General features: G+C 48.1%; 1 protein-coding gene across 2 annotated transcripts; it reads right to left on the bottom strand.

Annotated features, from left to right (window-relative positions):
- Nucleotides 1–4,703: 4,703 nt before the first annotated feature.
- Cdsn (corneodesmosin) lies at nt 4,704–8,639 on the bottom strand. Of its 2 annotated transcripts, XM_042684057.1 has the most exons (3): nt 8,555–8,639; nt 5,829–6,214; nt 4,704–5,753 (listed from the first exon to the last, which is right to left on the bottom strand). In XM_042684057.1, exons 1-3 carry the CDS (start codon nt 8,637–8,639, stop codon nt 4,704–4,706), a joined length of 1,521 nt encoding a protein of 506 aa, XP_042539991.1. The 2 variants fall into 2 exon arrangements, with proteins under 2 accessions (XP_042539991.1, XP_042539989.1); XM_042684055.1 differs by having other exon boundaries at nt 4,704–6,214.
- Nucleotides 8,640–22,328: the final 13,689 nt, after the last annotated feature.

Below are 22,328 nucleotides of genomic sequence, written 5' to 3'. Positions count from 1 at the left end.
TCAATGTCTCTCCTTCCATTATTCCCCACCCCCATTTTACCCTCCCATCTCTACCCTTAAGGCACCTAGTAACGATCATTTTAAAATAACAACCATGGGGCTGGAAAGGTGGCTCAATGGTAGAGCGCTTGCCTTGCATGCATGAGGCCCTGGGTTCGATTCCTCAGCATCACATAAGCAAAAAAAAGAAAAAAAGCCAGAAGTGGTGCTGTGGTTCAAGTGGTAGAGCGCTAGCCTTGAGCTGAAGAGCTGAGGGACAGTGCCCATGCCCCACGACCGGACCCCCCCCCCAAAAAAAAAAATAACAACCAGTCCAGTGCCAGGGCTCATACCTATAATCCTAGCTACTCAGGAGGCTGAGATCTGAGGACTGTGGCTCTAAGTAAGCCCGGGCAGGGAAATGTGTGGTACTCCTATCTCTAATTAACCGCTAGAAAACCATAAGTGGTGCTGTGGCTCAAAGGGCTAGGGCACTAGCCTTGAGTGAAAAAACTCAGGAATAGTGCCCAGGCTCAGAGTTCAAGCCCCAAGACCTGCTTAAAACAAACAAACTGCTTGGAAGAAATTGATGTAACTCAGAAAAGGCTACTGTGGTGCCAGGCATTGGTGGCTTACGCCTGTAATCCTAGCTACTCAGGAGGCTGAGATCTGAGGATTACAATTCAAAGCCAGCCCAAGCAGGAAAAGTCCATGAGACTCTTATTTCCAATAAAACAGCAGAAAACTGGAAGTGGTGCTGTGGCTCATGAGGTAGAGCGCTAGCCTTGAGCTGAAGAGCTGAGGGACAGCGCCCAGGCCAGAGTTCAAGCCCCACGAAGGACAAGAAAAAAAAAAAAAAAGAAAAGCTACTGTTCTGGGATCACCTTTTGTCCAGTTTTAATGTGTTTTCTTGGGCAAACAGGGAAATCTATATGGGCGCTTCCTAGAAGAAATGAAGGTGACAAAGGCACTTGACCCCTTTTTTATAAAAAAAAAAAAATTCAAACATATTTGTATCAGCCCTTTTTCTGTTGTAATGAAACACTTGGGGTTGGGTGATGGGCTGGGAAGGTGGCTCAGTGGTAGAGCGCTTGCCTTGCATGCCTGAGGCCCTGGGTTCGATTCCTCAGCACCACATAAGCAAAAAGAAAAAAGCCAGAAGTGGTGCTGTGGCTTAAGTGGTAGAGCGCTAGCCTTGAGCTGAAGAGCTGAGGGACAGCGCCCAGGCCCAGAGTTCAGGCCCCATGACCGGACCCAAAAAAAAAAAAAAAAGACTGGTACTCTACCACTTGAGCTACACCTCCACTTCTGTAATCTTCATTTTATAACACTGAGTTTGTCATGTGAATCCAAAATAATTACCTCAATACAGTAGAATGCAGTAGCCCCTCACCCTTCCTGACATTATGGAGGGGAGTAAGGTATTTTCCAAGAATCCCATATGTGTCCTGAACCCTGCATTGTACTGAACATTAGATATATGTTTTCCTATGTGCCCATTTACCTACACTCAGTTTTAATAAATAGGGCACAGTAACAATAACCAACTTAAGATAGAGCAATTATAACAATATACTGTAATGAAACCTATGTGAGTAGTTCTAATCTTTCTCTCATGTATTATTGTACCGAACCCTTGGTAGGATGCTGGGAGATGATACAATATCTACTGATGAGTGAGGTAAATGGAGTCATCACTATGAGACAGTGGATCTGCTAACCACACAGGGTCCTAAGTAACTTAGGAAGTAACTTAGCAACCAAGTAACTGTGTGCAGTGCACATAGTGTAGATACTCTGGACAAAGGCATGGTTCACATAAGTAGGACAGACAGGTTGGCCAGAGGTTTCATTCTACTATGCAGGAGAATTTTCTTGCTGGAGATTGAACTCAGGGCCTGGAGCTTGCTAGGCAAGCCATACCTTCGGCCACATTTACCATTGCTTTTTTTTTTTTTTTTTTTGCTAGTCCTAGGGCTTGAACGCAGGGCCTGGACACTGTCTCCGAGCTTCTTTTACTCAAACACTCTACCACTAGAGCCACAGTGCCATTTCTAGCTTTTTCTGTTTATGCGATATTGAGGAATCAAACCCACGGCTTCATGCATGCTAGGCAAGCACTCTACCACTAGCCACACTCCTACCTCCCAACTGGCTTTGATCCATGGTCTCAGATCACAGCCTCCTGTGTAGCTAGAATTACATGCACAAGCTTCTGGAACCTAGCTGTTTTTGTGTCAATACCCAGGCTTGCAAGCCCCTCAGTTTTCTTGCAATGGTCTGTGTTCTGCCACTTGAGTTATACCTCTAGTCTGGCATTTTGCTAGATTATTGGAGATGAAATCTCTCTGGCTTTTCTAGCTGGCTTCAACCCATGATCCCCCAGCTCTCAGTCTCTTAAGTAACTAGGATTATAAGCATGAGCCACTGGCACCTGAACTATTCACATTTTTAACCCAAACCTCTCCGGAGATTAGAATAGTCTCCACATTAGCATCCTACCTCTTCCTACAATTCCCATCTGTGGAGCCCCCAAGATCCTTGAATCCTATCAGTGGCCGCAGTCCAGAGACCAGATGCTGAACCAAAGATAATTCTAAATGATGGCAGAATCAGGACTGATTTGGAGCTCTACTTCATCTCCAGTCAACTCCAAAAGTTTTTGCAGCTGTCCCAGGTCATTTCTAGCCAGCTTAACTCCACTCCAACAGGAAGAAACAGGTTGATCCTAGAGTTGGAGTGAATTCCTTTGCAGCCCTGCAGAAGCTCTGAGAGATGATTTGTGTTTAGGGTGAGTCTCTTCCTATAAGAACACACAGACACACAGACACACAAACACACAGACACACACAGACACACACACACAGACACACACACACACACACACATTGCCCTCCCTCCAAGTTGTAAAATCACATGGCTCTCCCCCCCCTCATCACTTTCTCGCCCTTCCCCACCTCTGCATCTCCACTGGAGTGCTCTGCCCTCTCACCCAAGAGCTATCTCAACCGCAACTCTCAGTCTAACCGCAGCAGAGGCAACAAGGGTAAGGAGGAGGCGAGGACACTGCTGGTTCTGTTCAGCCATGGGTTGGGAGCTTGTTAAGTAGGCCAGTGAGTCACCATGCTTGGTGTACTCTACTGGGTTCTCATCCTGTCTTATTTTCTCCACCTCCAGCTTTCAGAACAACGCAGCGACTCAGTCACCAGGAATTTTGCCTGGATTGTAGTGTCCCAGCCTTTCCAAGGTCCAAGGTGTTCCAGAAAGAAACTCAGGAAGTTGATACTGGGGACTCAGAGAAGATGAGATCTGGAAGGTGAGACAGGATGATGGCAGAGGAGAAGAAGCCTGGGTAGGGAGGAAAATAGCGAGGACTTTGTGCTAAGGGTGGGGAAGACTCCAGTGTGAATGGGAGATAACAGAGAGAATAGATTCTTGGAGCAATGAGAGGAAAGAAGGATGTGGAAGACCATGCTTCTGCTTTCAATGAAGCAAATACTGATTGCTTTACTTCTTTGTGGAAGGAGGTATATGGTATAGTAAAAAAAAAATACTGTAGCTGGGCACCGATGGCTCACGCCTGTAATCATAGCTACTCAGGAGGCTGAGATCTGAGGATCACGATTCAAAGCCAGCCCAGGCAGGAAAGTCTGTGAGACTCTTATCTCCAATAAACCACCGGAAAACCAGAAGTGGCGCTGTGGCTCAAGTGGTAGAGCGTTCACCTTGAGCTGAAGAGTGCAAGGACAGCGCCCAGGCCCAAAGTTCAATCCCCATGACCAACAGCAACAACAACAACAAATATATATATACATATATATATATATATATACATATATATACATATATATATATATATACTGAGATAACTCCTGGGTGAAAATGGGAGACATGGGGACCTCTAGAGGCATATGAAGAGTACTACCTAGAGCCTAATGAAGACCCAGGACTCCAAGAAATCAAAAACTCTGCATTGAGTTCACACAGTTTATTGAGCTTGTGTCCAGAATCCAGAGAGAGCTGGGAGTCTGTTCCAGTTTCTGAAGATGCTCTGGTGTCTCTCCACAGAGCAAGATCTGAGCACTGAGGGAATTGGCAGTCAGGACATGGGACTGAGAGGGAGAGCTTGAGAGGCAAGGCTGGAAATAGGGATCTCAGACGTCGAGCTGAGCATCCTCTTAGAGGGCAGATGTGGAGCAAGATCCCAATGGCGTAGCAAGTCGACTGAACAATTGGCAATGGAAGGCCAGCAAATAGTAGTTGCTCGTTTTAGGGAATCATTTGGACTTTGCTTTATTTAGCAAAGCAGGAGGGGAAGAGATGACTTGTCCAGATATCAAAAATCTAGGATTATTTCAGAAGTTTCCCAGTGAAGAATTTGAATGGATGAGTTTAGCCAATGGCCAATCTCAAAAAAAAAAAAACAAAAATTAAAAAAAGGGAGAGTTTAAGGGGGGGGGGGGCGGTGATCTGAGAGAGCACTGCTGTTCAATGGGATCTAGGCTGTGGGAGAGGATGAAGAAAGGGATTGGAGTCCACCATTTAGGAAACAGAAGAAACAAGAGTCTGCAACACTGGCATAATGGAGCTAGCAGAGCAGCTCTCTTGGGACGGAGGAGGGAAAGTGAGTTAACTCAATGCCTGGGAGCTTGGATATCTCCCAGCTGGAAGACGGTATGCATTGTGTGTATGTGTGCCCACGTATGCACGTATGAAAAACTGATTTAGGGATTGCCAACTGATTGTTCCTGGGGCAGGAAAACTTCCGGGTCAGCCAGCTGGGGCCCCAAAGGCTTCACTTGGGCCAGAATGTCCCGGATGGAGCGGCAGGGGACCCTTCCAGAGCTGCTAGGGCCACAGGGCCTGGCTCCAGCAGAAAGATCCGGCTGAGGCGAGCCATCGGGCCCTCCACTCAAGGTTGAGGAGGAAACCAAAATGCAAGGGTGACCAGAAGAGCTGGACTTGCTGCCACAGGGTTGAAGGATGATTTTGCCACCTGACAAGGAGTTGGAACTGCCCTGGATGGGGCCAGTGCCTGGTGGGGAGCAAGGTCCCTGAGAAATCCCACTGCAGGGGTGGTAGGACGAACTGGAACTGCTAGAACTGCTAGAACTGATGTGCACTATGGAACTGGATGGGGAGCAGGGCCCCTTCGAGCTTGTGGAGCCAATTCTACAGGGCTGAACGCCACCAGTGCCCACAGGCTGGAACACAATGGCAGGAGAAGGGCCTGATTGGTAGACGTTAGAACTGGAAGAGCTGTGGCTGGGGATGATGGGATTGCTGGAGAAGTATTTGCCCTCGGAGACAGGAGCCCCAGCTGCAAAAGCAGGGACACCTGGAGAGCCCTTGACAGGGTTATCTTTGGTGAAGTAGCCCACTGGGTAGATTTTGCCTCCACTGTAGGTCATACCTGGGACGAGGTAACTGTTAGCAGAGCCTCCTACGACCTCATAGCCACCATAGGACTGCGGGACAGAAGAGATGGGAGGGCAGGGCTTCCCTGCCAGGCCTCCATTGCTACAGGGCATGTTTTGAACCACTCCAGGCCCACCCGAGCCATGCTGCTCTACCACTACTATCACAGGCTTCTGCCCCCCTGACACAGTGTGGGAGCTGGAGACGTAGGAGCCAGAGTGGGAGACGACAGGGCCCCCGCTGCAGGGAGAGTCGGGGACATTGGAGCTACAAGGCCGCAGGTTGGAGCTGCTGCTGCTTTGGGAACTGCTACTAGACATGCTGGAGCTTTGGGAAGAGGAAGAGCCTCCTCCATACTGGAAAGAGCCTGATGGCGAGCGGGAGGAATCGTCGATGGGTAGAGCGGAGCCATCGCCTCGTCCTCTGCTGACTCCAGACTGGGAGAAGCTGGAAGAGCTTTGGAGACTGGAGCCAGATCCAGAGGACCAACTGATCTGGCTATAGCCTGTTCCTGGCTTAAATACTGAAGATCCTGAAGAACTACCATGGATGACACTGGAGCCACCGGAGCCACCGGAGCCACCGCTGGAGATACTAGAGCCACCAGAGCCACCGCTGGAGATACTAGAGCCACTGGAGCCACTGCTGATGCCACTGCTGGACCCACTGGAACTGGAACTGAAGCTACTGGAGCTGCCATGGCTACTGAAACTCTTCGAGCCACCCTTTCCAAGGAGACAAGGGTCATTGGGAGAGGTGATCCGGGTGGGGTCCTTGCAGGGATCTGAGAAGGGCCCAATGCTCTTAGCCAAGGTCCCTAGGGAGGAAAGAGGTGGTCAGTACCAGAGAAGGGAGTGGCTTCCTTGCAACTCCAGGCCAGTCCTCTGCTACTCTGGTTTCTCCTGAGGGAAGCCTGGGAGACTTTGGAGGTAGAAAAAGGAAGGTGAATTGACTGTTGTCTCCAAGAGATATTAGGATGGCAGAATAAAGGCAGTTGCATTGTTCCAGGAGTGGGGAATTGATGGGGAGGAGATCAAACAGTGACACCCTCCCCCCAAAGTGGGAAGTATTGAAGGAGCAAGGTACAGGTATTAGAAAATGGGGACAAGTAGGTCCAGAAACAAACAGGCTTCAAAGAAAACAGAGTGGAGAGGCTGAAACTGAGATTTGGAGAAATCTCAAAGAGAAAAAAAAAAATCCTGGGTCAGACTATGAGATCAAATAATAGATTATTAAAAAAAAAAAAAAAAAAAAAAGACCGAGGGCTGGGAAGGTGGCTCAGTGGTAGAGCGCTTGCCTTGCATGCATGAGGCCCTGGGTTCGATTCCTCAGCACCACATAAGCAAAAAGAAAAAAGCCAGAAGTGGTGCTGGGGCTCAAGTGGTAGAGCGCTAGCCTTGAGGTGAAGAGCTGAAGGACAGCGCCCAGGCCCAGAATGTGGAGATAAAAGGAGGAGGAGGAGGAGGAGGAGGGAGATATTTGGACAAAAGACCCTTGTGCCAGGTGCCACAGTGGCTCATGCCTATAATCCAGCTACTCAGGAGGCTGAGATTTGAGGATCATGGTTTGAAGCCAAACAAGGCAGGAAAGTTCATGAGACTTTTTGTCTCCAATAAGCTATGAAAAAAAGCCAGAAGTGAAGCTGTGACAGAAGTGGTAGAGCTCCAGCTTTGAGCAAAAGAAGCTCAGGGACAGTGCCCAGGCTCTGAGTTTAAGCCCCAGGACCAGCACAAAAAAAAAAAAGGGGGGGGGGGGAATCCTTGTGTCAGAGGTAGCTGAAGGATAACATCCAGTTATCTGCTCCCTCACAAGGGTCCACGCTGGTAACATGTGGAAATCCTGTTTCCTGTCTCAGTGGTGGCTATGCCAGTAAAGCTGGGTGGGGGCCAGGATGTGGGGGCACTTACCTGTTGCTTCAGAACCTGCTGGTACCAGTGTGACAGGACACCCCACCCTGAGCCACCCCTGCTCTTGCTGGTCCAGCTCAGGAACGGAGCGTGAAACCTTCCCCTGAGGCACGTGACCATTATCTGCTTCCCTCTGTCCCACCCAGCCATCACACGTGTGGGTCTGTCACTGTCTCTCCCCTGCATCCGACCCCTGCTGCCTTTTCCTCCCTCAGCCTGGACCCTCTTCTTTCCATAACTGACCCCCTCTTCTGAGTCCCAGGTTCTTCTTCCCCAAGCCTGCCACTGGCTCTTTGACCCAAATGTCCCCTGCCCACTCCCAGCAAGTTTCTAAGTTTCTCTGAGCTTTAATTTCTATGTTCAGAGATGCTCGATCTGTCCTGCCTTCCTCACAGCAGGACAACAAAGACTGAGATCATCAACCTATTAAGAAGCTTCCAAAAACATAGAGCATTAGGCACTGTGATACATTATTCACATTCATCCTTGAGCCTTTCCACCAACAACCAGGCCCTCTGCACACTGACCCTGCCTGGGCCCAGTACCCGCGCTTCTCTGCAGGTGGTCAACAGAGCCAACGAGTCTAGGTTTTGAATCCTGGCTGTCCTGCTTCTGCCAGTTTGCCTCTGAACCTCAGTGTCCTCATCTGTACAATGGGAATAACAAATCTTTCTTCATAAAACTCTTGCAATGATCAAAACTGCTAATATAGTTAAAGTGTTGAGAACCCTGTCTATAGTAATTATAACCCTGTCAGTAGCAATTATGATTACTATAAAATATCCATCCTCAGTCTCAGGCTCCTGAGTAGCTAGGATTATAGGTGGAAGCCACTGGTGTACAGCATCCTCTAGCAATTGTTTGTTGTAGGGAATCCTCTAGAACCTCCAAAGCACAGGTCATGTATATTATTTAATTTGAGACCCACAAAGAGACTAGAGCTAGGGGTAGACGTTATTAGCCCCCTTTTATTAGGCTCAGAAAGTTTAAGTAGGGCCTGAAAATGTAGCTCAGGGGTGGAGCTTTTTTTTTTTAATTAAAGCTTAAATCATTTGCCTGAAGTGATCAGGCAGTAAAGGGAAGTCCCTCCCACCCCAACTCAAAGATCAAGTTCTAGAGCCTCTGCTCTTCCCTTTTGTTGAGTCCTCTCCTGGACTGTCTCCCAGGCACTGGATCCCTCCAGTGTCCCCTGCCCTGGGGTCTGCCTTTCCCCTCCACACCTTCCCACCTCAGGGCCCCCAGCCTCCTACCTGGCAGGAGGAGACCGGCCAGCAGCAATGCCATCATCCCGTGCCCTCCCACACGCCCCATCCAGCGTGCCCGAGAGGAACCCATCGTGGACGGTGTGGCCTCCTGACTGACAGCAGCTCGTGGACACCAGAGCCTTTATGCCAGGGCTGGACATTCCCTGGGCAGGAGTCACTGAGGGGAGGGAGGAGGGGCAGAGGGGGTGGGTGCCTGGGGGAAGTTGGTGTGGCAGGAGGAGCTGAAGCAATCGGCTGTTGTATCTGCCTACTCAGCACCAGAAATGGCTGGAGTTGGGGGGGGGATCCACGGCCACAGGGCCCTAGATTCTGCCTTGGCTGACCTCCCCTGACTTCTCATTGCCTAACCTGGAACCAGGTCCTCTGCCCCAGGGCCACGCCCTCAGGGGTGGCCACTCTCACTCCAGAACCCAGATGCCTGGCTTCTCTCTTTCCTGCTCCCCTGAGAACTGGTCTACCCCCATCCTCTTACCCTCCCTCAATGAGAAGACGAGATGTGGACATTTCACCTTTCCTTCCCACACTCAGGGCCCTGCACCTGCTCCTGTCCTCTCTGCTCCCCACCCCGCCCCACCAGAGTTCCCAATGAGATCCAGATCTGTCCATACCCTTAACATCCCAATCCCTTATCCTCTATTTTCCATCTTCATCTATAAAGATCTGCCCCCCCCCCTCCGACCCCTTTGCCCCTGCCCAAACAACAGCTTATTTCATGCCTAGTGCCAGGCCCGTCCATGAACAAACCTTTTCCCACTCAAAAATTAGGCATCCATATTCTGCAATCTAGCTCCCTCATGACTCCTTTCTGGGGTGCTCCAGGGATAGCATGAGGAGCATCGGGTGTCAAAACTTAGCCTGAGGACAGGCCTGGGCTGGGGGACCCCTGTCATAGCTGGGTCTGAGTTACTCACAGGCCACTCACCACAAACCCTCCTTTGTGCTCATGACCCAGGCTTAGAAGGGTGAGCAAGAGGCTAATGAGGTTAATTGGAAAGGTGGTGGCCCAGCAGCCATTAGCTGGCTCCTTGGCCTGGATGGGCCAACAGGAAGCAGCCGTTTCTCATGCTTGGTAGAATATAAGAGGCCACGAAGACCGCTGAGTCCCTAGAGAATAGGCTAGATAGCCAGAACTCTGAGATCTGCCAAGAGGGTGGTGGTGCTTCCTCTATTAGGAGTCCCTCCTCCTTCCCTGGCTGGCGCCACCCCGGCTGATTGCTCACTGGTATTGGGGAGAGTATCAGTATCGGAGGGAGAGGCCCCAGGAATCTCTCCTCAGACAGCTATCTGCCCAGAGGAGGCCTTCCTCTCCTCACCCAAACTCTTTTCCAGAACTTCCCATTCCTCCTGAAGGTATTTCTATCCCTGGAGCCCTTGGGTTGGTCTCTCTGCCTTTGCAACTGCTCTGAACTCGTCTGATACTGCAGCCACCAGCCACACATGTCTACAAGCTCTTAAGAGGGGCAATAAAGCTAGGTGCTGATGGTTCATGCCTGTAATCCTAGCTATTCAGGGAGACTGAGATCTGAGGATCAAGGTTCAAGCCAACCTGGGCAGGAAAGATCATGAGAGTCTTTTCTCCAATTAACCATCAAAAAGTCGGAAGTGGAACCAGGTGCTGATGGCTCACACCTATATTCTTAGCTACTCAAGAAACTGAGATCTAAGGATCGTGGTTCAAAGCCCTGGCAAGAAAATCCATGAGACTCATCTCCAATTGACCACCAAAAAAAAAAGTGGTGCTGTGGCTCAATGTGGTAGAGTATAAGTCTTGAGCAGGGACAGCACCTAGGCCCTGAGTTCAAGCCCATGATTGAAAAAAACAAAAGCTACTATAATCCACAGAGGAACTAATTTTTTTTTTTAATTTGGTGTACCTTTAAGTGTTAATACTCAAATGCAACAACTGGCTACCACCTAGTCTAGTCTTTAACTTCCTGCTGTTACCTAGAAAGGGAGCAAGAGACAGAGGGCTCGTGGGAGCTGTGCAGAGGGCAGGTGACGCATCAGCAGCCTTTGAAGAGGGCGGGAGCCATGGAGAAAATAAACAAAAACCTTGCCTTGGGATTCAGGTGTCATGGGTTAAGTCTCAGCTAATCCTCTGGTTTCAGGCACTGCGTCCAACCTTTCTAAACTGCATTTTCCTCATCTGAAAAGTGGAGGTATTTTGAACAATGCCTACCTTGGAAAGTTATGATAAATACCAAACAGAAATTTATCAGAAAGAATACATGGATGAGGGTATAGTCTCCCCATTTGGCAAGTAGAGCCCCACAGCTGCTCCTGTCTAAATCCTGACTTTGAGATAAACAGGATGGTGTACCATAGCCCACCCTGGGCAAGTCTGTTCTGCCTCAGATGGAGCAGAAGGCATAAATCTGAGACAGAATGCTGGGTGTCTGTGGCTCATACCTGTAATGTTAGCTACTTAGGAGGATGAGATCGGAGGATCCCAGTTCAAAGTCAGCCTGGCCAAGAAAGTCCGTGAGACTCTAATCTCCAATTAACCCTCAAATATCCAGAAGTGGAGCTGTGGCTCAAGTGGTAGAGCACTAGCCTTGAACAAAGCCTGGGACAGCCCCCAAGCCCCGAGTTCAAAAAAATAAAGTAATAAATCTGAGACAAGGATGCGTTGTAAAGTGACGTCAGTACCTCCCCATGTCCCTCCCTAGACTCCCAGGCCCCATCCAGGATGGAGAGAAAGAGAAGGTGCTGAGCCAGGGAGAGGAGTGGCCAAGAGAAGAAAGGGGGAAAGGAGCCTGGCAGTCTGGCGTGTGCGGAGACTGCCGCTTGGTTGTGGGGAGGAGGTGGGAGAACTTGGGAACTGTGGGTGATTCTTCTTGGATCCAGGCTTCCTCAGCCAGAGATGGCAACATGTGTCTTGTTGTCTGCTTTGCATTCCTCCTGGCTGCTGTCAGACCTTGGCCAGGTCTGCCAGGCTGGAGGAGGCCCAGTCTCTCTCGGCCTCTTGCCAACTCTCCAGCCACCTACACGTTCACATTCCTCCATCAGGCTGCTCTTATCCTGTCTACAGTATTTACCTCCTTCCCTGTCCTGCCAGCGTGGACTGTGTTAGTCCTCGACTGCCCTGCCCACACCCAAGCGCTGGGAAGGTCAATCGGATCTCCTTGTTCTGACTGAAATCCTGTGTGCTCTGCTAGGCAACATCTCATGCTTTTTCTGCTGTTTCAGTCACTGTAGTCAACTGAGGTCTGAGAATAAATGAAAAACTCCTGACAGAAACAATTCAAGCCAAGCGCTAATGTCCCACACCTGTAATCCTAGCTACTCAGGAAGCTGAGATCTGAGGATCACAATTCAGAAACCAGCCCAGGCAGGAAAGTCTGTGAGACTCTCTTATCTCCAATTGACCACCAGAAAACCAGAAGTGGCGCTGTGGCCCAAGTGGCAGAGTGCTCACTGAGGACTGAGATTTGAAGCCAGCCAGGGCAAGAAAGTCTGTGAGACTCATATCTCCAGTTAACCACCAAGAAAGCTGGAGGTGGAGCTGTGGCTCAAATGGTAGAACACTAGCCTTGAGCATAAAATCTCAGGGATAGCACCTACGCCCTGAGTTCAATCCCAAGAACCAACAGAAAAGAAAAAAAAAACAAGGGGGGGGGGGGCCTGGCATGTAGCTCAGTGAAAACATCCTGAGTTAGATCCCTACTACCAAAAAAAGTAAAGGGGGTGGAGGGAAGAGTCTGAGGCCAGAGACCCCCCCGCCCTTCACTAGCTACCCCGGGGGGCCAGGTACCATCCAGTTTCTCAGTTTGCATTGTCCTGTTTGTTTTTCACAACACTGCTATGGGACAGGTGCTTTTTCTCCTTTTTTAATGGAGTAAGAAACTGAGAAAGGACATATCTGGACCAGCTGCTAAAAAGCAAAACAAGCTGGGTGCCAGTGACTCACGCCTGTAATCCTAGCTACTCAGGAGGCTGAAATCTGAGGATCGCGGTTCAAAGCAAGCCTGGGTAGGAAAGTCCAGGAGACTCTTCTCTACAATTAACCACCAAGTGGCTCAAGTGGTAGAGCACTGGCCTTGAGCTGAAGAGCTGAGGGACAGTGCCCAGGCCCAGAGTTCAAGCCCCACTACTGACAAAAAAAAAAAATTAGGGGGCAAAACAGAAATACAGGCCTCTGGGCCCTCCAAGTCCACCCAGAGATCCCCTCTGTGTATCTGCACTGTGCAGATACATGGGAACAAATGCCCTGTTATATGTCTATCTCTTTAGAGAGAAAGTTAAAGTTAAAGGCCCTCGTGGCTCATGCCTATAATCCTAGCTACTTAGGAATTTGAGATCTGAGGATCATGATTCAAAGCCAGCCTGGGCAGGAAAGTCTGTAAGACTCTTATTCCAAATAACTGGCAAACAGCTGGAAGCGGAGGTGTGATAGAGGTCTAGCCTTGAGTGAAAAAGCCAAGGAACAGCACCCAGGCCCCGAGTTCAAGTCCCAGTACTGGCACTCACATAAAACTGAGAAAGCACTTGCAGTTCATTGACTCAATTTTTTTTTGTTTTTGGGTCCGGTCGTGGGGCCTGAACTCTGGGCCTGGGCGCTGTCCCTCAGCTCTTCAGCTCAAGGCTAACGCTCTACCACTTGAGCCACAGTGCCACTTCCGGCTTTTTTCTTTATGTGGTGCTGAGGAATTGAACCCAGGGCCTCAGGCATGCAAGGCAAGTGCTCTGCCACTGTGCCACCTTCCCAGCCCATCATTGACTCAATTTTGTCTGCCCTTCCTGGTGGACCTAAAAGCACAGAAGTTCTAGAACAAAATTTTCATGGAATGGGCCTTAAAATACCTGTAGCTTAGGTGAGAAGAAAATGGAGTAAAGATATTAAGAGTAGGTCCAGCAAGAATGGTGGACAGAGTGGCTCAAGTGGCAAAGCGCACTAGCCTTGAGGCTTAAGGACAGTACCCAGGCCCTGAGTTCAAGCCCCAGGACAGAAAGAAAGAAATAAAAAGTTAAATCTGAACCAGGCACTAGTGGCTCACGCCTGTAATCCTAGCAACTCAGGAGGCTGAGATCTGAGGATTGAGGTTCAAAGCCAGCCTGGGCAGGAAAGTCTGTGAGACTCTTATATCCACCCAGAGCCATTCTAAGGTCTAGACCGTATTGATTCCTTCTAGCATCCACTCCTCTCCCCTCTGGGTTCCTGTAGAAAACCTTGTGCTATCTCCCCGCCTCCTCCATCATGGACTCCATGTGGACTCATCTCTGGTCTTGACAGCCTTTCTTCCTGGAGTAGAGGCTGACACTCCTGTTCAACTCCCACTGACCAGATCCTCTGAGTTGTTTTTCCTGTAGAGAGGATGGCTGGCTCTGAGTCATCCATACTGTGTTCACCTGGTCCCTCTCATGACCAAGAGCACAGGAGGGGACCCTGTCTGCATGGGGAGTTTCTCCTTCTCTGTGCCCAGGTGACAGGGAAATGGCTCCCCTCAGTCCTCATCCCTAACTTTGCTGCCTCCCTCTTGGGAGTGTCCCATCTGCTTCTGCTGTTTCTTCCTGTGGCAAAAGAGCCTGCCTAGTCCTAACTCCTTCATTCTCTTCACAGCTAGATTCTGCAGGACAGACTCTGTGGGGCTTGAACTCAAGACCTGGGCCCCAGATCTGAGCTCTTTTGCTCAAGGCTAGTGCTCTACCACTTGGAGCCACAGTGCCACTTCCTGTTTTCTGGTGGTTCATTCATGATAAGAATCTCATGGACTTTACTGCCCAGGCTGGCTTTGAACCTTGCTCCTCAAATCTTAAGTCTCCTGAGTAGCTAGGATTATAGGCATGAGCCACCAACTTAATCTAAGCTTTAAAATGTGGCAGAATCCATTTCCCTTGGGCCTCGGACTCCAGGACCGTGAGCGTCACTCACTGAAGGATTGTGTACATGCTTCTACTTCTACCTCTGTCAGGAGACCATCTCTTTCTTTTCTGGCACCCATACCCTTCTCTCCTTCCAACCATACCTACTATAGGCAAAGTCCCCACAGATGGTGGGATTATACCATGGCACCCAGGCCATGGCCAGGCCACGCCTCCTGGAGCACTCAGTCTTGGGGAGCAGGGAGCAGGCACGTGCACTTGGCTCTGACACAGAGCCACTCACTGACTCCCTATGTGCCCTGTCTGTCCCAGCCTCATTCCTCCTGGGTGACTGGCTCTCCGACTCTTCTCTCTACTGGATTATCTTTTTTTCCCCTCCTTTCCACACTTCCATTTACAACTAGGAGAAAGAATGGGATTTCCCCCATTACTGGGAGCTGGAGGAAGTTAGCACTGTGCATTTTTAAATCCCCTCAGGGTTCTGGCAGGTGCATCCTCTCAGCATAACATGTTGCTCCTGGCTGAGAATCACTGCCCAAGCCCAGCACTGGCAGCTCACGCCTGTAATCCTAGCTACTCAGCAGGCTGAGATCTGAAGATCCTGGTTCAGAGCTAGCCTGGACAGGAAAGTCCATGAGACTCTTACGACCAATTAACTACCCCCCAAAAAAGCCAGAAGTGCAACTATGGTTCAAGTGGTAGAGCACTAGACTTGAGTTTTTAAAAAAAAAACCTCAGGGACAATGTCCAGGCCCTGAGTTCAAGTCCCAGGACTGGCACAAAAAAAAAATTTTCTTTGGCTGCTCTGGTGTGTAGTCAATCTACCCTGCCCTTCTCTCTCAGACTACTCAACAGTATGGAATGGTCTCAGGTCTACCTCTTCCTTCCTTCTTCCCTGCTCAGCTCCATTTCATTACTCTCTCTACAGAACCACCCTCCTGAGCTTAGTTTGCTCAGCCTCCACTTACCACACTGCCCATGTCCCTGTCCTGGTAGCAGTTCCCTCCCCTTCCAGAGGACCTAGGGCTCCACAGCCAGCCCATGAGAATGAAGACTGGGGTCAGAGCCAGGTGCATCTTCCTGCCTGAATCCTGAAAGGGCAAGAATTGATATGTGGGAGCCCTGTCCATCAGGATACCTGCACACACACACACACACACACACACACACACACACACACACACACACACACACACACACACACACACACACACACACACCCATTCCTGTCCTTTCTTCCCCAAAGGCAAGCAGGAATCAGCTGAAGGACAGTCATGTTTCCTGAGCCCAAGACTTCATGACCCTGCCTAAGTGACATCTAATTTGGCCACCACCCCTCCTGTCCTGGGAGCAGATATAGATTCAGACTGTGATTAGCTCTCCGAGTAACCAAATATTTTCCCCTTCTCAGTTCTGTGGAGCAAGCCCTGGAGAAACCAGCCTTCATGGTCTGCTCATTACGCATGCCTATTAAATAGTCATTCTCCCCACTGTGGCCATTAATATTTTTATTGTTCATCCAGAATTAGAAATCTAGTTCTCTCCCCGGCCAGAAGGAACATAGAGGAGAGGCCAGAGGGAGGGTCAGGGCATGGCCTCATGTAGTCAGACTCCAGTGAGACTGGAAGGCTTGGGCCAGAAAGGATTTCTAGGCCAGGTGTGGCCCTCAGAGCCCTACCTTCTGGGTATAGGATCCCTGGGAACTCATCTTTTCTCCTGAATTCTGGCCTGTCTGAGAGTCTTCATGGATAGATAGTTTCTTCAGTTCTCCGTCTGTCTTCCTGGCTCCTGATTACTCAACACAAGATGGCTAGTAAGCATAGATTCCTGATAGAGCAGCTGGCCCCAAGCCTGTACCATGTCCAGCACAGAACGCCTCTAATTCCTGGACAATGTGTAACAACATTCAGCTCATTGCAGACATCCATACCAGTGGAGGTTACCTAGATTTTCTTAATGATTCTAGAAAATAGGGCTCTCACCTATCCTTTGGAGTTGGCAAATGCAGATTTAAAAAGGTTAGCACAAAGCCAAGCATCAGTGGCTCAGGCCTATAATCCTAGCTACTCAAGAGGCTGAGATCTGAGCATCAAGTTTCAAAGGCAGCCCAGGCAGGAAAATCTGTGAGACTCTTATTTCCAATGAATCACCAAAAAGCTGGAAGTGGAGCACTAGCCTTGAGCATAAAAGCTAAGGAATGTGCCTAGCCCCTGTATCAAAAAGAAAAACAAAAGTTTGGTACAATGGCTACTACCAGTAGCTAGGGACTTTGGAAACCTTAGCAATATTTGACATGCCACACTAAGCTTGTTTGCCTCTTCTCCCCAGATATTCCATGGCCTGGCTTACTCTCTCAATTCATGCCACTTTTCCTGCCTGGGCTGGCTTTGAACTGTGATCCTCAGATCTCAGCCCCGCTGAGAGCTAGGATTACAGGCATGAGCCACTGGCACGCAGCACCTGGATTTCTTAAATATCCCTAGTATCTCATAGGCCATGCTGTGCCTAGTTTCTTGTGTGTGGGTGTTTTTATTCTGCCACCAGAAGGCAGTCTAGAGGCCTGTGGGTGTACTTCTCTATTACACTAACAGCATGTATTCACTGGGCCACTGTCAATATACCCAGAGTCCTCTTGGTCATCAAAGGACTGTGAAGTAAGGCCAAGCATGTGAGGCTGAGGCATGATAGAGGCTGGAGCCTTGAGGAAAAATTGGAGACTGGCCAGTAGTCCAACAACCAGTATTTTTAATTTTTAAATATTTTTTTATTGGTTGACTTTTTTTTCCAGTATTGAGATTTGAGCTCAGGCCTTTTAACTTGCTAGGCAGGAACTCTACTGCTTAAGCCAGGGAGAGGGGAAAGTAAATGCTGAATAGATACACATCTGGAAGAGGTGATCATGTAGTGATCAACACTATGAAGCTCAGTACCACACAGGAGGAAAGAGACAGCAAGGATACATGGGGAGGGGGCTGGGACACATTTTCAAGTAGAAAGTCATCAGGTGTCAGTAGCTTATGCCTGTAATCTTAACTATTCAGGAAGCTGAGATCTCAGAATCATGGGTCGAAGCCAGCCCAGGCAGTAAAGTCCATGAGACTCGTATCTCCAATTAACTACCAAAAAATCGAAATGGAACTGAGATAAAAAAAAAACAGTCATGGAAGACCTTGATAGGTCTTCTCTTATCTCCAATTAACCACCAGAAAAGTGGAAGTGGTGCTGTGGCTCAAGTGGTAGAGTGCTTGCCTTGAGCTGAAGAGTTCAAGGATAGCACCCAGGCCCAGAGTTCAAAACAAAAAGAAAGAAAGAAAGAAAGAAAGAAAGAAAGAAAGAAAGAAAGAAAGAAAGAAAGAAAGAAAGAAAGAAAGAAAGAAAGAAAGAAAGGAAGGAAGGAAGGAAGGAAGGAAGGAAGGAAGGAAGGAAGGAAGGAAGGAAGGAAGGAAGGAAGGAAGGAAGGGAGAGAGAGAAGAAAAGAAAAGAAAAGAAAAGAAAGCCAGGTGCCAGTGGCTCACCCTTATAATCCTAGCTATTCAGGAGGCTGAGATCTGAGGACCAAGATTCAAAACCAGCCCAGGAAGACAAATCTGAGAGACTCTCATCACCAGGTAGTCAGCAAAAAGTCAGAACTGGAGACATGGCTCAAGTTGTAGGGTACCAGCCACAGTATGAAAGCTGAGCAAGAGTGGAAAGCCTTGAGTTCAAGCCCCAGTACCAGAAAAGAAGAGGAAGAAAAAGGAGGAGAAGGAGAAGGAGAAGGATGAGGAGGAGGAAGAGGAGGAGGAGGAAGAGAAAGTCCTACCTCAGAATATTAGAGACTGAGGCAGGAAGATCATGAGTTTGAAGCCAGCCTGGGCTAAAAAGCAAGATCTTGTCTCAATAGAGGGGAGAGGAGGAGGAAGAGAAGAAGGAAGGCCAGGCGCTGGTGGCTCACACCTGGAATCCTAGCTACTCAGGAGGCTGAGATTTGAGGATCACGGTTCAAAGCCAGCCCGGGCAGGAAAGTCTGTGAGACTATTATCTCCGATAAACCACTAGAAAACAGGAAGTGGCGCTGTGGCTCAAGTGGTAGAGCGCTCACCTTGAGCTGAAGAGCGCAGGGACAGTGCCCAAGCCCAGAGTTCAAGCCCCACAACCAACCAAAAAAAAAAAAAAGAAGGAAGGAAGGAGGAATCCTACCTCAAGATAGTGCAGAAAAGAAATGGCAAAGTAGGGACAAGACCATCTGATGTTCTTACTGCTAGGAGAGCAGTTGAAATTGTGCTACAAAAAGGAAACAAACCTAAAGAGCAATTGTTTACTGCCTTTTAGAAATTTAGAGTAGACTTGGTTTAATTAAATTTTTTTTTGTTTTTTGGGGGTTTTTTTGGGTCCCGTCATGGAGCCTGAATTCTGGGCCTGGGTGTTGTCCCTCAGCTCTTCAGCTCAAGGCTAGCACTCTACCACTTGAGCCACAGTGCCACTTCTGGCTTTTTTTTCTGCTTATGTGGTGCTGAGGAATCGAACCCAGGGCCTCATGCATGCAAGGCAAGTGCTCTACCACTGAGCCACCTTCCCAGCCCCTAAATGGTTTTTTTTTTTAATCCAGTGCCAGGAATGTAGTGAGCATTGAAGTAAAAATTAGGAACTAAGCCAAGCGCTGGTGGCTCGTGCTTGTAAGCCTACTCAGGGCTCTGAGATCTAAGGACCATGGTTCAAAGCCAGCCAGGGCAGAAAACCTGAAGTGGTGCTGTGGCTTGAGTGGTAGAATGTTCACCTTGAGCTGAAGAGCTCAGAGTTCAAGCCCAAGGACCAACAAAAAAAAAAATTAGGAACTAGTGCTGTAGTTCACACCTGTCGTCCTAGCAACTCATTCAGGAGACTGAAGTTGGAAGATTTTTGAGCCTGGAATTTCAAGACAAACCTGGGCAACATAGCAAGACCACCTTATTGTAAAGAAGAAGAATAATGATAACAAGAACAACAACAATAATAAATAATAGTAATAGAAACTGAGATATAGCCCAACAGTAAAGCATTTACCTAGCCTGCATGAGGTCCTGGGTTCTATCCCTATAATAACAAAAAGAGATTAGAAAGAAAATATGCATAAACAGTAAGAAACCCTGAGCTTATATTAAGGCAAGTCTTTGAACAAATGAATTTGAACATGAAATTGGGAGAAGAGTTGGGACTTCCCTCCTGGGCTCCTACCGTAAGTGTGCTGTCTCTAATTGACCCTTTATCCCATCTTATTGCTATGACTGCTGTGTTTGTTTCTTCCCTAGAACCAGAGCTCCTTGAGGGTAGGGAGGATTGAAACTGTCTCCTGGGATTGCCACCATCAACCCAGCACCCTACACAGCAGAAGCTCAATAAATGCTACATGTGTGGGCAAACAGGAACAAATGAGTGGTTTGGAGTTTCTCTGCCTAGAGATCTTCAAAGCAGGGCCGACAACCATCTTCTCTGCCCTATCCAAAGACAGCATTCGCCTGCCCAAAGGCTGAGGGCTGTGCCCAATGCTTTCCCAGAGTAACTCAGCTTCTGTAATTAGATCGTACCACGAAACCAGTTCTAGGATCTTTTCTTTCCTTGTCCAAGCTTTTATTGACCTTCTGCCATAGCTGTAGCACTAGACTGTTGTTCTTTGCATCTGTGATCCTATTCTAGTCTTTCATTCCATGACTCCATGTTGACATAAGATGTGGTGCAGTGTCTCTTTCACTCCAAGGCCAGGTTAGCCAAGGCAGATGGAGAGGACTGGCCATTGTCTAAGCTGAATGGACACGCTGGCACAATGGGCCTACCTGTGTTAGTACGTCACAACACCCAGTCTCATTCCATCTCCTCCCCAGCTAATAAAACATGGCATGTTTTAGTGCCCAAACCCATGGCCTATTAATAGGTATGAAAATCTCCAATGACTTCATGCTTCCTCCTCTCTCTCTCTCTCTCTCTCTCTCTCTCTCTCTCTCTCCCACTCATCCACCTGTTCAATTGAACTGGTTTGGAGTCAGGCACTCCCCTACCTAGCTTTTGACTTTGATGATATGTCTTGGGCAGGTGAGTTATTACCTCTCTAGGAGCTCAGAGTGGTTTATTGTTTGTGTGTTTTCTTGTTTATTTATTTCCTTCCTTCCTCTCTCTCTTTCTTTGTTTTGTTGTTCCTTTCTTTCCTTCCTTCCCTTCCTCCCTCTTTCTCCCTTCCTCTTTCTTTCCCTTCCTTCCTCTCTTTCTTTCTTTTCTGGAAACAGTTTCACTACATTCTCCATGCTGGCCTCCAACTGAGAATCTTCCTGCTTCAGTCTCCAAAGTGGCTGGGATTACAGAAATGTGCCACCGTGATTGGTTTCAAAGTAGTTTCCTATTCTGTAAAATGGAACTAAGAATCTGTTGTATTGAACATTTACTGGGCTGAGTACTAGGAGAGAAGAGATACAAGGATGGATGAGGCCCTAGCCCTGCTCTCAGGATGCAGATACTTCATAAGGACAGAAAAGCATGGAAGCAACATAAGGCTGGGCATTGTGACTCACATCTGTACTCCCAAAACTCTAAGAGCTAAGGCTGGAGGATCATGAGTTCAAGTCCATGCTGAGCTACCTATAGAGACTATATCCATAGATCGATCGACTGATCTATAGATAGATAAATAGACAGAGTAGATAGATAGACAGATAGATAGATAGATAGATAGATAGATAGATAGATAGATAGATAGATAGATAGATAGATAGATAGATAGATAGATAGATATACTGGAGAAGAAAGCAAGCAGCATAATGCTAAGTCCTAGCCACATTTCAGCTTCAGGCTTTCTGTTTTGTTTTCTCACTTCCTCTCTCCTTTAAGAATTTTGGTTCTTTTAGCTGGGTGCTGGTGGCTCATGCCTGTAATCTTAGCTACCCAAGTGGTTGAGATCTGAGCATCACAGTTCAAAGCCAAACTGGGCAGGAAAGTCCATGAGACTCTTGTCTCCAATGAACCACCAGAGATCCAGAATTGGAGGTGTGGCTAAAAATAGTAGAGCACTAGCCTTGAGCATAGAAGCTCAAAGACCATGCCCAGGCTCTGAATTCAAGCCATGACCAACAAATAACAAAAAAGAATTTTCTCTTTCTTTTCTTTCCTTCCTTTCTTCCATCCTTCCTTCCTTTTTTATTTCTCTCTTTCTTTCTCTCTTTCCTTCCTTCCATCTTTCTTTCTCTCTTTCCTTCCTTCCTTCCTTCCTTCTTTCTTTCTTTCTTTCTTTCTTTCTTTCTTTCTTTCTTTCTTTCTTTCTTTCTTTCTTTCTTTCTTTCTTTCTTTCTTTCTTTCTTTCTTTCTTTCTTTCTTTCCTTAAACTGAAGGCCTGGGTGCTATCCCTGAGCTTCTTTGGCTCAAGGCTAGTGTTCTACCATTGAGCTACAGGCTCCACTTCTGGCTTTTTAGTGGTTAATAGGAAATAAGAGTCTCATAGACTTTCCTGGCAATGGTTTTGATTTTCTTTGCCCTTCCCCAACTAGCTTTATCTCACTGAATTGGCAGGTTGTATGGGCTAGTGCGAGGACCCACACACACACCTCCCTGGGACCCAGGGACCCCCCCATGTGTACCAGTCCTTCCCTCCTGGACATAGTTCTAACAGAGGAGGATTTCAGATACGAACCCCCAGCCTGATGCCAAGACCAGCTGGAATTCCCCCTAATTTGCCCATTCACCAGTATCCCCTGTTCTCCTGCTTCTAATCCCTTCTCTGCAAACTTTTCAATCTGCTTTCTGAGGCCCAAATCTGCTGTTTATTAATGGCCTTTCATAAAACACATTATATGTGCAATATGGCTTAGGAATTGTATTTTTGCCAGGCTCACACAAATAAAGACTAATATAGTTGGTTAAAATCAAAGTTGTTAGTACAGCATAGATCAGAGTTCAAATCCAGTCTTGTAATTATCTCTTGCATGACCTTTCCTGA

This window comes from Dipodomys spectabilis, unplaced genomic scaffold (assembly GCF_019054845.1).
Source record: "Dipodomys spectabilis isolate Male_0828 unplaced genomic scaffold, ASM1905484v1 ptg000085l, whole genome shotgun sequence".
Lineage (NCBI taxonomy): Eukaryota > Metazoa > Chordata > Mammalia > Rodentia > Heteromyidae > Dipodomys > Dipodomys spectabilis.
This window is presented reverse-complemented; position numbering and strand designations above follow the sequence as displayed.